At 40.7% G+C, this 13,527-nt stretch overlaps 1 protein-coding gene across 3 annotated transcripts; it reads left to right on the forward strand.

Moving 5' to 3' along the window:
• The first annotated feature begins 1,167 nt into the window (after positions 1–1,167).
• LOC128620205 (ras-GEF domain-containing family member 1B-B) lies at positions 1,168–11,341 on the forward strand. 3 transcript variants are annotated; one of them, XM_053644958.1, is made up of 14 exons: positions 1,168–1,456; positions 3,179–3,370; positions 4,342–4,464; positions 5,276–5,413; positions 6,321–6,557; positions 6,816–6,890; positions 7,563–7,655; positions 7,837–7,939; positions 8,052–8,131; positions 8,248–8,343; positions 9,882–9,977; positions 10,077–10,200; positions 10,485–10,557; positions 10,882–11,341. In XM_053644958.1, exons 2-14 carry the CDS (start codon positions 3,188–3,190, stop codon positions 10,901–10,903), a joined length of 1,443 nt encoding a protein of 480 aa, XP_053500933.1. In that variant the 5' UTR covers positions 1,168–1,456; positions 3,179–3,187; the 3' UTR covers positions 10,904–11,341. The 3 variants fall into 3 exon arrangements, with proteins under 3 accessions (XP_053500933.1, XP_053500932.1, XP_053500934.1); XM_053644957.1 differs by lacking the exon at positions 1,168–1,456 and having other exon boundaries at positions 2,593–3,370; XM_053644959.1 differs by lacking the exons at positions 1,168–1,456; positions 10,882–11,341 and having other exon boundaries at positions 2,593–3,370; positions 10,485–10,561.
• Positions 11,342–13,527: the final 2,186 nt, after the last annotated feature.

The raw sequence follows: 13,527 nt of genomic DNA on the forward strand, positions 1-13,527 counted from the left end.
GTTTACGTGTTCCGGTTTTTGTGAGGTTTGTGTGTGTGTGTGTGTGTGTGTGTGTGTGTGTGTGTGTGTGTCATTAAATTTAAGAGCAAGAATAAAGAGAGGCTGGTGAAGGAACGGTAACGGAAGCGAGAACAAGAACGAACTTGTTTCATGGATGTTCCACAACACTGACATGCCATTCTTCAATAAATAAAATAATAATAATTTGATAGAATTAAACACTTAGTGACCTTTCGTAACGTTCCTTGCTGAAAAAAATGACAGAAATGCTAATGGTTTCCACTAAAAAATACCGTTACAAACCATCAGCTAACCATTAAAATCATTATCATTACCATTACTGGTCCTTAGTGGTATCCATTAGACATAACATGCCACCAATAGAAGGCAAATCACCAGTAGAGATCCACAGGGACTATTGGAGTGTTCCATAAAAACCATTAAAACCATTATAAATTCTGTGGTCTCTGTTGTTGTTATTTCAGCAGGACTTGCTCGATCACTCCATCCCGTCGTTGATTATTCCCCTATAACATCACGACACTGAGTGTTTTATAGTGTAGCCTACATTTGATTATTTTATGACTATGTCCTAATGCAAGAACGTCTGTGAAACCTTACACATACCGTAATCTACAATAAAATATCTTATTGCTAAATCTTTGTTGACATTTTGTCCTAAGGGTAACGTTTTTCACACAAAAGTGTTTGTGCGATTGTGTTTACTCTCAGAATGATTATATGACTCACTGAACTGATAACTGATTAAAAAAAAAGCACCTCAGATATGGAAAGTGCTCTCAGTAAACTTGTACACTGTTGTTTAGAAGATGGCTGATTGTTTCCCTAACAACACCATTTTGACGGATTTAAATGAATAACGAATAACGTGTACATGATTATGTTCTACACTCGAATGAGAACGAAATGTCTCATCAAAACAAAACACTTCTTTTTGCGACTTTGTGCGTAAAAACAACAACACAACAACAACAACAACCTCTCTCTACAAACTCCCACTCGAGTGTTTTGAACAATGACAGACGTCTTGAGGACCAATCAGATCGCTGTACACGTCCCAGCTTCGCTATTCTCTAAGCTGATTGGTCTGCTTCTGCATGATGGGCGGGACCTTGTTGCCCGGTTTTCCTCTTAATGCTTCCCGCAGTCGCTCTGCTGGACTGAAACTGGATATTTATCCTGCGAAGGTGAGACAATGGAAGTTGAAAAAACGCCGGTTTTAACTTTATAAACTCAGAACTTCTGGATATAAAGTCGGGATTTGATTTGTTTCAAGTCGGAGGTTGAAAACAACTCGAAGATTTTGCGAGTTTTAACCGGAGCTGCGTGTATTTTTTGTCTGTTTCGGGTTACTTTTACAGTCAAGGATTTTTCTGTCCTTTGCTCTTTTATTTATTTATTTTTTAATTTTATTTTATTTTTTTAAAGTTTCTTGGTAAGTTTACAGCTTTAATCTCACCTTGGGTTGATATTATACATTTGAAATACTCTACTCATGATATAAAGTTCATTTTAAGAAGTAGTAGTAATAGTAGTACTGGTTATCCTAGGGTCCTTATGCAATGCCATAATGTTGAGTAAAGCACCTTTAACCTAACTCATATCATCCTGGGGTTTATTGATCATTTGAATATGGTTTATAATACATTCCTAGCGCCTGTATTTTAGTAAACAGTTCTCTGCTTTGATAAGAGTTCATCCATGGTGTTTTTTGGATTTGTTTTTCTTCTCAAAGCTGTTTTGCTGCAGATGATTTCCAGCCCAGCCGGATGAGTCAGTCATCAGTCAGTCATGATGGGAAATATTTACCCTGGCTTTGCTTTTTAAAACCTGTCCCGTCCCCCGTCCCCCTTTCCTAAATACCCCTTCATCGTTTTACACGTCTTTTCTATCAACTTGTTTCGAGATCAGAAAGCAGAATGGTGGCACCGTGATGACTGACGTGTGTACTGTAAGGATACGAGTCGCTCAACGTCGGTCAGTCCTACCTGGGTAAACCAGGGCAGGTGTAATTTCCAGGTTGTGAAATGGTTTTACTATGTGAAGGCGGTCATGAAGGAGACGGAGATGGTTAATAATTGACAGGGAAGTACTAATAAAGGTGTGTGTCTTGATACTGAATGTAAATGGCAAGCAGTCCACACCCCCCCCACCCCACCCCACACACACAAAAACACACCCTTAAGGTCTTCCTACATCGGGAAAAACAACGAGTGATCATCAAGTGTCCTGATTCGGTGAGCCTCTTCCGAGCGTAGCCTCGGATTCTCGTTCTTAACTGACAGGGGCGAAACCCTTCTGGTGTGGTAGCCCGTCCGCCTCGACGCCGTGCGTTCTGAGATGCTTTTCTGCTCACCACGGGTGTAAAGAGTGTTTGACTGAGTTTACCGTCCCCTTCCTGTCAGCTCTAAGAAGTGTTCCTGTTCCTCTCTGTCACGTCAACAACGCGCTTTCACTTTCGGAACTGGGTGTTTTTTTGTCTTTCGCACCACTCCCTGTAAAATCCCAGGAAATACAACCCACCACAACAAGTCACAAAAAACAACCCCCATCCCTCCGCCCCCCGCCCCCCGCCCCCCACACCACCACCATTCTGATGTTTGACTTGTATCTGCGTGATTTCATGCATGGACAGGTGGACAGGTGTTCCTAATAAAGTGGTGTGTATATCTGAACAGCGACAGCGGTTTGCCGACATTCTTATTTTGTAAATCGTTTCCAGGAAAAAGTTTTTTTTGCCAATCAATCAAATGCTCGGTTGGTCCCGCCCATACTTACCTCTCAACAGTAGCAGCTAGTTAGCATCAATCGTAGGTTGTTATTCTCCTTCTTACTCCTTGGAAATTGAATACGTGTGTGTGAGTGTGTGTGTGTGTGTGTGTGTGTGTGTGTGTGTTCATTCCCCAACAACAATCATCTTATCTAGCTACTTAGATTCGGTGTGAGGTCATGCATATCTCAAACACCGCTGGCTCGCCGTGTCTGACTTCCTGCTTCGAAAGCAAATACATCGACGTACCGAATCCTTGCTGGGCTTTATTCTAATCCCGTGCCTGCATTAAGAGACGTGCTAGCACGTACAGGAAGCTCAGGCTTTAACACAACCTCAGCATGCTAGAATAGAACGTGTATTGACCGATGTTAATTCGTCCCTCAGGACTCCAGGATGCCCCAGACGACGCCGTTCGCAGCGAAGTTTCCTCAGAACCCGTACGGAGGAGGTCATACTCGCTGCAAACCTGTGGAAGAGAGCTACGGCGGGCTGAGATATCACGACAACAACCTCGTATCCGGATCACTCGAGGCTCTCATACAGCACCTCGTCCCCACTGTGGATTATTCACCCGATGTAAACCTTTATTTCTTTTATACCACAGCAATTTTCCTATGATACAGTTTTCACTTATTAAAGATTAAAGATTTTATCCATCATAGCTACATTTAATATTTGAATATAGTTCCTGTTCCCGTTTATGTTATCGCAGCTATAAACTAAACATAAGGCCAAAAAAAAAACCGCATCTTGTCGTTACGGAGAAACCGCAAAAAGCGTAACCTCCTCTGTCCTGAAGATGTCTGCACGCTTAAAGTTACAGCTTTACGTAGCGCTGACACTGGAGACTCCTTCCATCAGTGTTGTACACAAAACATTGACTCTCCTTACAGATTATTTTCTTAAATCCGCCGCACACGTCCGCTGTGAACGAGCCGTTACTATAGAAACGATAACGTATCAGAATTAATATAAACCGTCAGAGCCTCTGTTGTCCGCTGAGAACTAATCGACACGTTCTGACCAATCAGAATAGAGGATTCAACAGCGCTGTGGGGTAAGCGGAAAAACCATTTGTTATGATTACGATGCGGTTAAAAATCCATTCTTAATGCTTATATATTCTAAGAAATTTATGTCTTACGGTAATTTATTTATTTTTTTTTACAGCGTGATCATGAAATCATGAACGTAAACGGTTTCTAATATCATCATTACGCAGAAAAACAAGTCACTGATTGGACAGGGAAATCCGTTTTTATTTTTGTTTGTTTATATATATATATATATATATATATATATATGTTTTATTTACCTTGTTTTCATTATTGATTACAAAGCATTGATTTTTTTTTTTTTAAATAGTTTTTGCTACGTTACCTTTTATTAGTGTACTGTAGCGCTTTTATTTATAGTTAAGCACAGTTATTTATAATTTATAGTTACATATTTATAGTTAAGCACAGTTACGATTTCAGGTTGTTGTTGTTGTTGTTATCTTTAACCTTACGTGTTTAACACGTTGCGCAATTCTTGCCGTATTTCAGAGGTCGTACATCTTCACCTTCCTGCTGAATTCCCGTCTCTTCCTGCACCCGTTCGAGCTCATGTCCAGAGTGTGTTACTTGTGTGTGGAGCACCACCGAGTCGGCGACCCTCAGGTCGATAAGGTAAAAAATATCGCGCGCTCGCGCTATCCAGAACAAGCCGGTATCGGTGTTATTACATAAATATAATCGATGCATAACTATGCGCATGTTTATTTCCACACTCTTCCACTGACGAATGTGCCCGTGAGAATTTCGGTTGAAATCATCATCAATATGATAATTATTATAGTAATATTTTGTGCGTAATTTAATGGCAATTATACATAATATCGACCTCGATCTAACTGCGGATTCATTCTAAAGAAATGAGGGAAATTTCTGTTCATAAAGCATTAAATATTGTGAATAATATCCAGAAATGACGTTATTAAACTAGATTGTTTAATATTTTAATATTCAGATTGTATGAAAAAGCGTTCCTGGCCACAAACCCTTGATTTACGTACACACTAAAGACGGCGTGAAATGTAAAGCGTGTTTCCGAGTGGTAACGGCATAATTATGTGGGCGGGGCTTTGGCTTTGTTTGTCAGAATTTGATTGGCTTATGGCTTATAATAATAACTGTAAAAAATATAGTATATTTATATAATAATGGAAAAATATATATATTTTCTCGGACATTCCAAAGCATTAATCGTAGCTATAAATGGATAAAAAGTATTATGCGTTGTCCATTAAATAAAAATAAAAAAAACGTAATCATTGGCAGTTTTCCCATTGTTGGGAGGTATAAGAGGAATAAAGCTAATGTAACGCCACTTCATAACACATTTCAGGGGTGTGTTTTTTTTTTGTTGTTGTTGTTGTTTTTTTAAACTTTCTTTTCTATGTTCTGTTTATAAAACCACTTCCTGTTTTGCTTGCAACAGAAACGAATCCGTGACATCGCGCCGAAGATCGTGCAGCTTCTCACCGAGTGGACGGAGACGTTTCCGTACGACTTCCGGGACGAGCGCATGATGCGCAGCCTGAAAGAGATGACGCACCGGCTGGCGTTCGGGGATGAGGTCAGCACCGCCTCTTTCACTTCTAAAACTTCTAGAGATGATGTCATCATTGCAGGAGAATGATGACATCGTTGCCTTTTTAAGCAGACGTGAAATCCAGCACTCTCTCTTTCTTTCTTTCTTTCTAAGACTGTTGCTTAGCAACGCAGCCAGTCAGACGTCTGTGTTCTCGTGCGTTAGACTCGAGAGGACAGCGGTTTTATCTGAGAGCGAACGAGACACACGAACAGTGGTGTGAAGAGATGACGCTGGTGCTGGTGGAAATGAGGGTTTGGTTACGTGCGAGCTGGGGGATAAAATGCAGGAAACGTTTCATGTTGTAAGGGCGGACGATACGGCAAAAACATCAAATATATCACGATATTTTCCTGATACAAAAATGTTCTCGTACGTTATCGTTTCTATAGTAACCGTTGATGTGGTGAAGTTTTCTACAAGGAGAATAAAGGTTTATTTTACATTTAACATCTCTAACATGACGAGCAGCTTTTTGTTTTTGTTTGTTAATAAACATCGAGAGAGAGAGAGAGAATGAAGAGATGCTGGTGAGGGAACGAGCGTTTATAGCTGCTATAACGTAAGCGAGAACAGGAACAAACGCGTTTTACGGACGTTCTGTGACATTAAATGTAGCTAGAAACGGATAAAACGTATGCTGAGGTGGTGATTTAACGAACAGAAAATTGTCATTGTTGCAGAACTGCCGCGGTATAAGAAGAATAAAATACCTCGGGACGTGGCCTTAAAGGGAAATAATCGGCGTTAGGGTGCTAACGATTATTTTCCTGTAACAGTCAGGCCCAAGGTGTTTTATTTCGTACTTCTGTCGTATCAGAACTCTCGGATCAAGCGTCCTCACTCGCATAAATAAACTCCTCACTTCGATGTCGCTCCCGATGTTCCGTAGTTGTCTCGGAGAGCGATGCAGCGTCTGATCCAGCGACTCCTGCGCAAACTCACCATCCTGGGACAGTACGAGGAGTCTCTGGTGACGTCCAGCACGGCGGTCACGCCGTCATCGGCGACGGCGGCGGAGAAACCGTCCGCTCTGAAGGCGAAGCAGCACGTGCGGAGGGAGGAGTGTATTCTGAACGTGTGCGACGACCCGTTCATCCTCGCTCAGCAGCTCACGCATATCGAGATGGTGAGAGTGTGTGTGTGTGTGTGTGTGTGTGTGTGTGGGTGGGGGGGGTATTCACATAGTGTCAGATACTGATACTCATGCAGGTATTATGGGATTGCATGCTAACGTTCGCTTAATATTAATGCAAACCTGCATAATCGAGCTATACTATACAGCGGTAACACTAACAGGACAAAATCTAAATTGCGCTGTAAAAAGATTTACAAAGTTACGATCAGAACGAAGGATTCTGATCGTTCTGTTGTGTTTGGCTTACAGGAGAGACTGGGATACATCGGCCCTGAGGAGTTCGTCCAGGCGTTCGTTCAGAAAAGACCTGCTGATAACCATAAGGTGAGGGGTTTTTTTTTCCCTCTCCGCACATGGATTCAGTAAAAAACAACAACAACAACAAAAAAACCAAACAAACCTCTAAACGAGCGCGAGTGACTCAGCGAGTCTTTAACGATCTCGGCGTGACTTTTTAGATCAGGTGACTCGGCTCCAGAAGGAGCGAAAACAAGGGGCGTAAACAACAAATTAACGTAGTTGTTTACGGTATTTAATCAGAGGTTCGTCATTAAGGGAATTTTGGATGCGTGCAGATTTGTGTGTGAAACATTTGTCATGCAGATATTAAATAGAAACCTCCGGAGTGCATTCTTAGCTTAACTCTATCCACCTGGGGTTTCTTTATAAATCTCGGTATAACCTTTTTCTTTTTTTTTTTTTTAGTTTTGCGGATAAACAAGTTATTTGGAATCGAATTAAAGATGTCCGCCAAGTCGCGACCGCATCCGAGTGAAAACGACGGAGATATCACTTTACTGCGTAGTGATGCGAGTCGGATGTTTCATGTATTTGTATTTCATTTCTTTCTTTTGTTCAGTATTTATTTATTTATTTATTTGATGGATTTGTTCCTTCATTTTAGACAGTGGCTCCTGACGTGATTGTGATATTACCGTGAAACAAACTGAAATTGTTGTTGTTGTTGTTTGTTTGTTTTTTTCCCTCCTCCCCCAGAGTTTTTTCAGCAAAAGGAGAGTCAGTAATCTTGAAGCCTACGTTGAGTGGTTTAACCGGCTGAGTTACCTGGTGGCCACTGAAATCTGCTTGGTGAGCATTTTTGTGTGAAAAACATCACGAATAAGACGTGGTGTTAATCTGCTTTTCGCCGAAATGAGTTCACGGCATCATTTCTCAGAAATCTCCACCTCCTTTTTTTTGTCTCCGCTGTTATTGACGCTGTGGCGCCCCCTGCTGTGTGTGTGTGTATATGCGCGTGTGCGTGGTTTAGCCAGTGAAGAAGAAGCACCGAGCTCGAGTGTTGGAGTTTTTCATCGACGTGGCTCGGGAATGCTTCAACATTGGCAACTTTAACTCCTTAATGGCTATAATCAGTGAGTGATGCTATATTACGTTATACTTTTGAAGCTTATAAACATGTAATAAAACCTGTGTAAAAAAAATATATATATATATATGTATATTCAACTGGATTTATTCTCACAGCCGGGATGAACGTGAGTCCCGTGTCCAGGCTGAAGAAAACCTGGGGCAAAGTCAACATGGACAAGTTCGAGATCCTGGAGGTGAGACGCCATTTTGTGTTCTGAATTGCAAGTACAGATTGGATCATTGTTGTTGTTGTTGTTGTTGTTGTTGTTTTCTTATTAATCTTACATTTGGTGTGTTTTTGTTATTGTAGCATCAAATGGATCCGTCCAACAACTTCTACAGCTACCGTACTGCACTGCGAGGAGCCACTCAGAGATCAGCTACGGCTCACACCGCCAGAGAAAAGGTAGGGTTACTCATTAAACAGGGTTTAACTAATACACACACACACACACTCAGGATTACTAGTGGAGTTCCGGGGACAGGTTTCGAAATGAGGAATACTGCGGAGGTGTTTCATTGGGAATGGCATTCAGGGCTGGGCGATATTATGATATAATATCAATATTGTGATAAATGATGTCATTGTGGATGTCGTGATTTTTTATTTTTTTTCCACCTTTCAGTGTTAAATATTTGTTTAATGAATAAAAAGGTGTGTTTTTTTTAAATATAAAAACGAATCAATATTTTAAAAAAGTTTTTTAAAAAAGGGAAGCACTACCGTATTGCTGTGGGTGGTGACGGATGCAAGTGCCGTTCAAAGCTTTATTTAAAGAGACAGGCAGACAAATCCAAACCAATAAGCAAAAAACAGTCGAGAGCAGGCGTGGGTCAGGGGATGTACAGACGGACGTAAACCGGGCGTAGACGAGGAAACGAGGAAACGAGGGCAGGATCAAAGACATGAAGTGAGGAACCAAGATCAAAGGCTTGGTATGGCTCAGGCGGCAAATACTGAAGTTCGATACGTCACAACGTGACGATGAAACGCATCACCACCGGGAATCACCAGGAATAACGCAGAACAGCTGAGACACATTAGGGACAACCAGTAGCGTTACAAGGGCGGTGACGGGACAGAAACCAAAACGAAACACACGTCAAAACGAAACAAAGCGAAAACTCAGAAATGCACGCTGTCGCGCTACGGGCCGGTGAGCGCGCTGCTCGCTCAGCGAGGGGAAATCTCTGACAAGATTTTAATTTTCGTTTATCGTACAAATGCCTCTATTAATTTTGTATGATAATAATAATAATAATAATAATGAGACCAGCCGAGATTAGCCAAGAACGAGTCACAACCGAGTCTTAAGGGGGTCAAGGCCAAGTCAGTACTGAGTCCAAATTAAAGTAAGATTGAGTTGAGATCGCGACAGGAAACACTGAATCCTTTTTTGGGTCCAAGCGTTTAGTCTCCGTTCTCCTGCGCACTTTTGGAACGTCCAAAAGCACCGACATAAATAATAGAGGCACTATAGCACCACGACACCGTCTTCGCTACTGAATAAAACCAACGAAAGCTCTGTTTTGCGTACCAGTCTTCTGGATTTTCTAGAAATTCTAAAGACTTTTGAATGTAAGGACAGAGTTTTCGATTTTACGGTTCAGCTTTGAATCCAGATGGTCAGAGATGTTTTGGCTCTCACATGCCATCTAGTGGGCGTTGCTTTAAATACTCGAGATGTACATGAGATGAACAATGCTGCTCGTGTTGCCGCCTAGCTGGCTTTATTCGTTGGCGTTGCCGTTGATTAGATTGTTTTCACACTTGTTGTTTGAGAAAAGACGACACAAATATTATTTATTACAAACTTCTGGTCAGGACCATGACCATATTTACCAAGACCAGTACTCGGTTAATATTGCGAATAAGTGTTGAAGCATGTATCTTAATCTACTTCCTGTCATCTCTCGCTCTCTCTTTTTTTTTTACATTTTCAGATCGTTATTCCATTCTTCAGCTTGTTCATTAAGGACCTCTACTTCCTTAACGAGGGCTGCGCCAGTCGACTGCCCAATGGGCACATCAACTTCGAGGTGAGTCCACAAATCCTTTATATAATACTTTTTTTTTTTTATAATTGTTTTATTGTCTGATTTGAGCAGTTCATGACCTGTTTTAATTTTCTGTGACAGAAATTCTGGGAGCTGGCCAAGCAAGTGAGTGAGTTTCTGGCATGGAGGCAGGTGATCTGTCCATTTGAGAGAGACAGGAAAACTCTGCAGTACCTCATCAGCGTGTCCGTCTTCACAGAAGACGGTGAGAGTTCCAGAGCTAAAGAAGGAAAGAGTTCAGCACTCTGTGTGTCATCAACAAAAGAAAAAAATGATGATGAAGCGCTGTTACTCTCCCTACCACGTAGTTGATTGTATTTTCTTATAACAGCATGTCTTCCGTACTGTTTTATTCTTCTCATACAACAAATTTTTGTAATATTTTGTTGTGGAACGTCCACCGTACAGGTCCCCGTGAATGCGCTGTTACTATAGAAACGATAACGTATTCGAACGAGCGTGTTAACGTAACGATTCTGACCCTTCCAGAGCTCCAGTTGGCCTCTTATGAGAGTGAAGGACCAGAGAACAACCGGGAGAGAGATACACGCCGCTCCCTCAGGTGAGGACTCGCATACCTTTTTAAAAAATTTTAAAAAAAGTTTAAAAAGAGGCATAGCTCTATCTTGATGGCAGATTACTTCTGATTTGGGTAGGAGGCGTGGCTTAAATCTGAAAGGTGGAAATGTTTGCTATTGTTATTAAATACAGAAGTATTTCATGTGCAAGTGGTGTTACGAAGACTACTGAGTACAATGCTAAACTGGTGGCCATAATCTTTCATTATTTGTTAGCTACGTTAGCCTCTGAACATCGTCTTGATTGATTTCGTTTTGGTGTAAAAAGAACTTTCGATGGATATCGATGTGTTTGGTCTGTGTTGCAGATCGTCTCTCAGCAGGATGTAGATGCCGATTTCTGGGAGCGTCGGAAGAGTCGGTCCTGACCGAAATGAAATAAAGTGAAACACTGCTCAGAGCGTTTTTGTTTATATGAAGAAAAAAAAATTTCATATAATTATTTTCCCCCTCTGTTGAATAATGAGACCGGATTCTCATCACAGCGTCATCTCCGTATTAGAGAAGCATATTCATCTCATCTCATGTACCTCATGTTAAGCAGTTTGTGTAAGCTTAGTGAAGTGTTACAAGCGTTATAATCTTCTGGATAAACGAAGAGCCCGTCGCTGGCTGACCTCTTCTGTTACACCGTGTAAGCTGTAAAATCTATTCCTATGTTTTGTGTGTATGTTTTGTATGCCATTTGAAATGTTTTCGGGGTTTTTTTTGTATGGATTTGGTGGCCTCGTGTATATAAACTGAACATTGCTTTATAAAGAAAATCTAAACATATAATTATGCATCAGAAGTCGATTTTTTCAATGATTCAAATGAAGGTATTTACTTTGTGAAAGGTGACGTTTCGGTTGTGTCTCTAAATGTAGATACAGTAGTACCTGATGGAGTGATTTGAAATATTGGCATGTAATGGGTATTGCTAGGTCTAGTTGATTTATTTCAGGAAATTAGCCCCACCCCTTTTACTTAAGTCAACTGTGTAAACCTTTGAAGATATTTTAGGAATGTCCCAAAACAGCTCTTGGGCTAAATCATTTAGCTAACTCTGATCAGTCATTCGATTTAGATCATCTTTTAAAGGATACCCAATGTGTGTGATGTCATTCGGTCTTGTTTGTCAGTTAGCTACTGGCTGGCTCGCCATTTTTATTTTATAGGCACTGCTTGGCTCACTGTTTCGCTGGGCTTGGCTGGGTCAACATTTTTACAGTCCTGTCTGGGTTGTCATTTTGAAGGCCATGACTGACCAGCTAATTATGCAGACCCTGGCTGGCTCACCATTTCCTAACTGGCTTACCATTTTTTTATAGGTCATGTCTGGCTTGCCATTTCTTTTACAGTCCCTGGCTGAATCACTGCATCAATGTCCTAACTGGCTTGCCATTGCCATTTTGTTCAGGCTCTGTCTTTCTTGCTATTTTTTTTACAGGCTCTGACTGGCTCACCATTTTTTTCATCCCCTATCTCTCTTGCCATTTTTTTTTTTTGCATATCCTGGCTGGCTCACCAGTTTTTGCAGTTCATGGCTGGTTTACCATTTTCCCCAGACTCTGACTACCTTGCCATTTTTCCAGGGCCTTCTTGGCTTGCTATTTTCAGGTCCTGGCTGGCTCGCCAATTACTAGATTATTAGATCATAATGCATAAAATCTACTTCCATAAATTACCAGAAATTATACAAATGGCATAGATTTACACAGGATGGAAACAAATTCAAGTCCAGAACCAGGTCAGGAACAGGGTTGTCATGGCAATGTGTTCAGTGGTACCAAGAATGTCCGTGCTCATTGATCATTCTGGTCACGCTGCTGTCACGACGTCAGTCTTTTCACTGATCCATCTTGGACTCTTGTGGGAATGTGAAAAGAGAATTAACACCACAAAGAGAATCCCTCTTTCACTTCCACCTGTTTTAGATTGTAAAGAGTGTTTCATTTGAGCAGTGCTGCACTTGTTTTTGGACTAGTTTTTTTTTTTTTTGGCTTTTCTTTAACTGCCTGCCATGTGCTGAAACTCAAAGTGGAATTCAAACAAAAATGTCTGTGAGCAGAAATACAGACATAACAATCTTGTAGGTGTTGTATAAAGATACTTTAACGATACAAAATTCAAACCTTTATGATAAAGAATGAACACCAGCACCACTTCCTGAGCAGTTCTAGATCTTAGCATGACCTTGGATTAACGGTATCACAGATAAAGTGTAGGTGTACATCCAGAACAGAATAATCTGTTCAGCTCACTTTCCTCAGTTCCCTGAAATTTCCCCCCTTTTTTAAGTCGAGGACATGTTTGCACATGCTTGACGAAGCCAAGTTTTTTTTTTTTCTCCCCTTCTCACTCCTCTCTTGTGTTGTGCTGAGTCGACTGAAATCCTTAAAGCGTGCTTGAACACAAAAACCTGATTTTTAAGCATTTAACTACATTTAGACGCTCACTGGATGCATTCAGTTGTTTGGGTCAAATATTTTATCATAGTAGTAAATTTTACTACATTTACTAAATGTACAGTTTCCTTTTAAAACAAAGAATTTCTCAAAACTTCTATATAAAAGTCTATAAAAACTGGTTCGGGGGCGGGGCTTCATATGGCTTTGTGATATCACGAAGTAATCAGCATTGGACCAATCATGTAACAGAGTAGAGGGTTGTATATTTTTTTTTGCTACCCGGAAACTGTGAACCTGTGTGCTGGGCTAGCTAGCTGATTAACTTAGCTAATGTTAATCTGTATTTTGACATACAGACGCTGTTCTATAAATAAATCTATAAAAATCCAATTTTTGTCGACTTGTGATTAATACACAATTAATCTCGGTCGTTTACTAGCAGCCGAATGGTTTGTTTTTGTTATTGGAAAATTCCACCCTGAACGACTTGCATATTAATAATAATTATAATCAATGTGTCATCATCAATTGTACAAAAGATTTATTTTTTTGTACAAAACATCT

Source organism: Ictalurus furcatus, chromosome 16 (assembly GCF_023375685.1).
Source record: "Ictalurus furcatus strain D&B chromosome 16, Billie_1.0, whole genome shotgun sequence".
Taxonomy (NCBI): domain Eukaryota; kingdom Metazoa; phylum Chordata; class Actinopteri; order Siluriformes; family Ictaluridae; genus Ictalurus; species Ictalurus furcatus.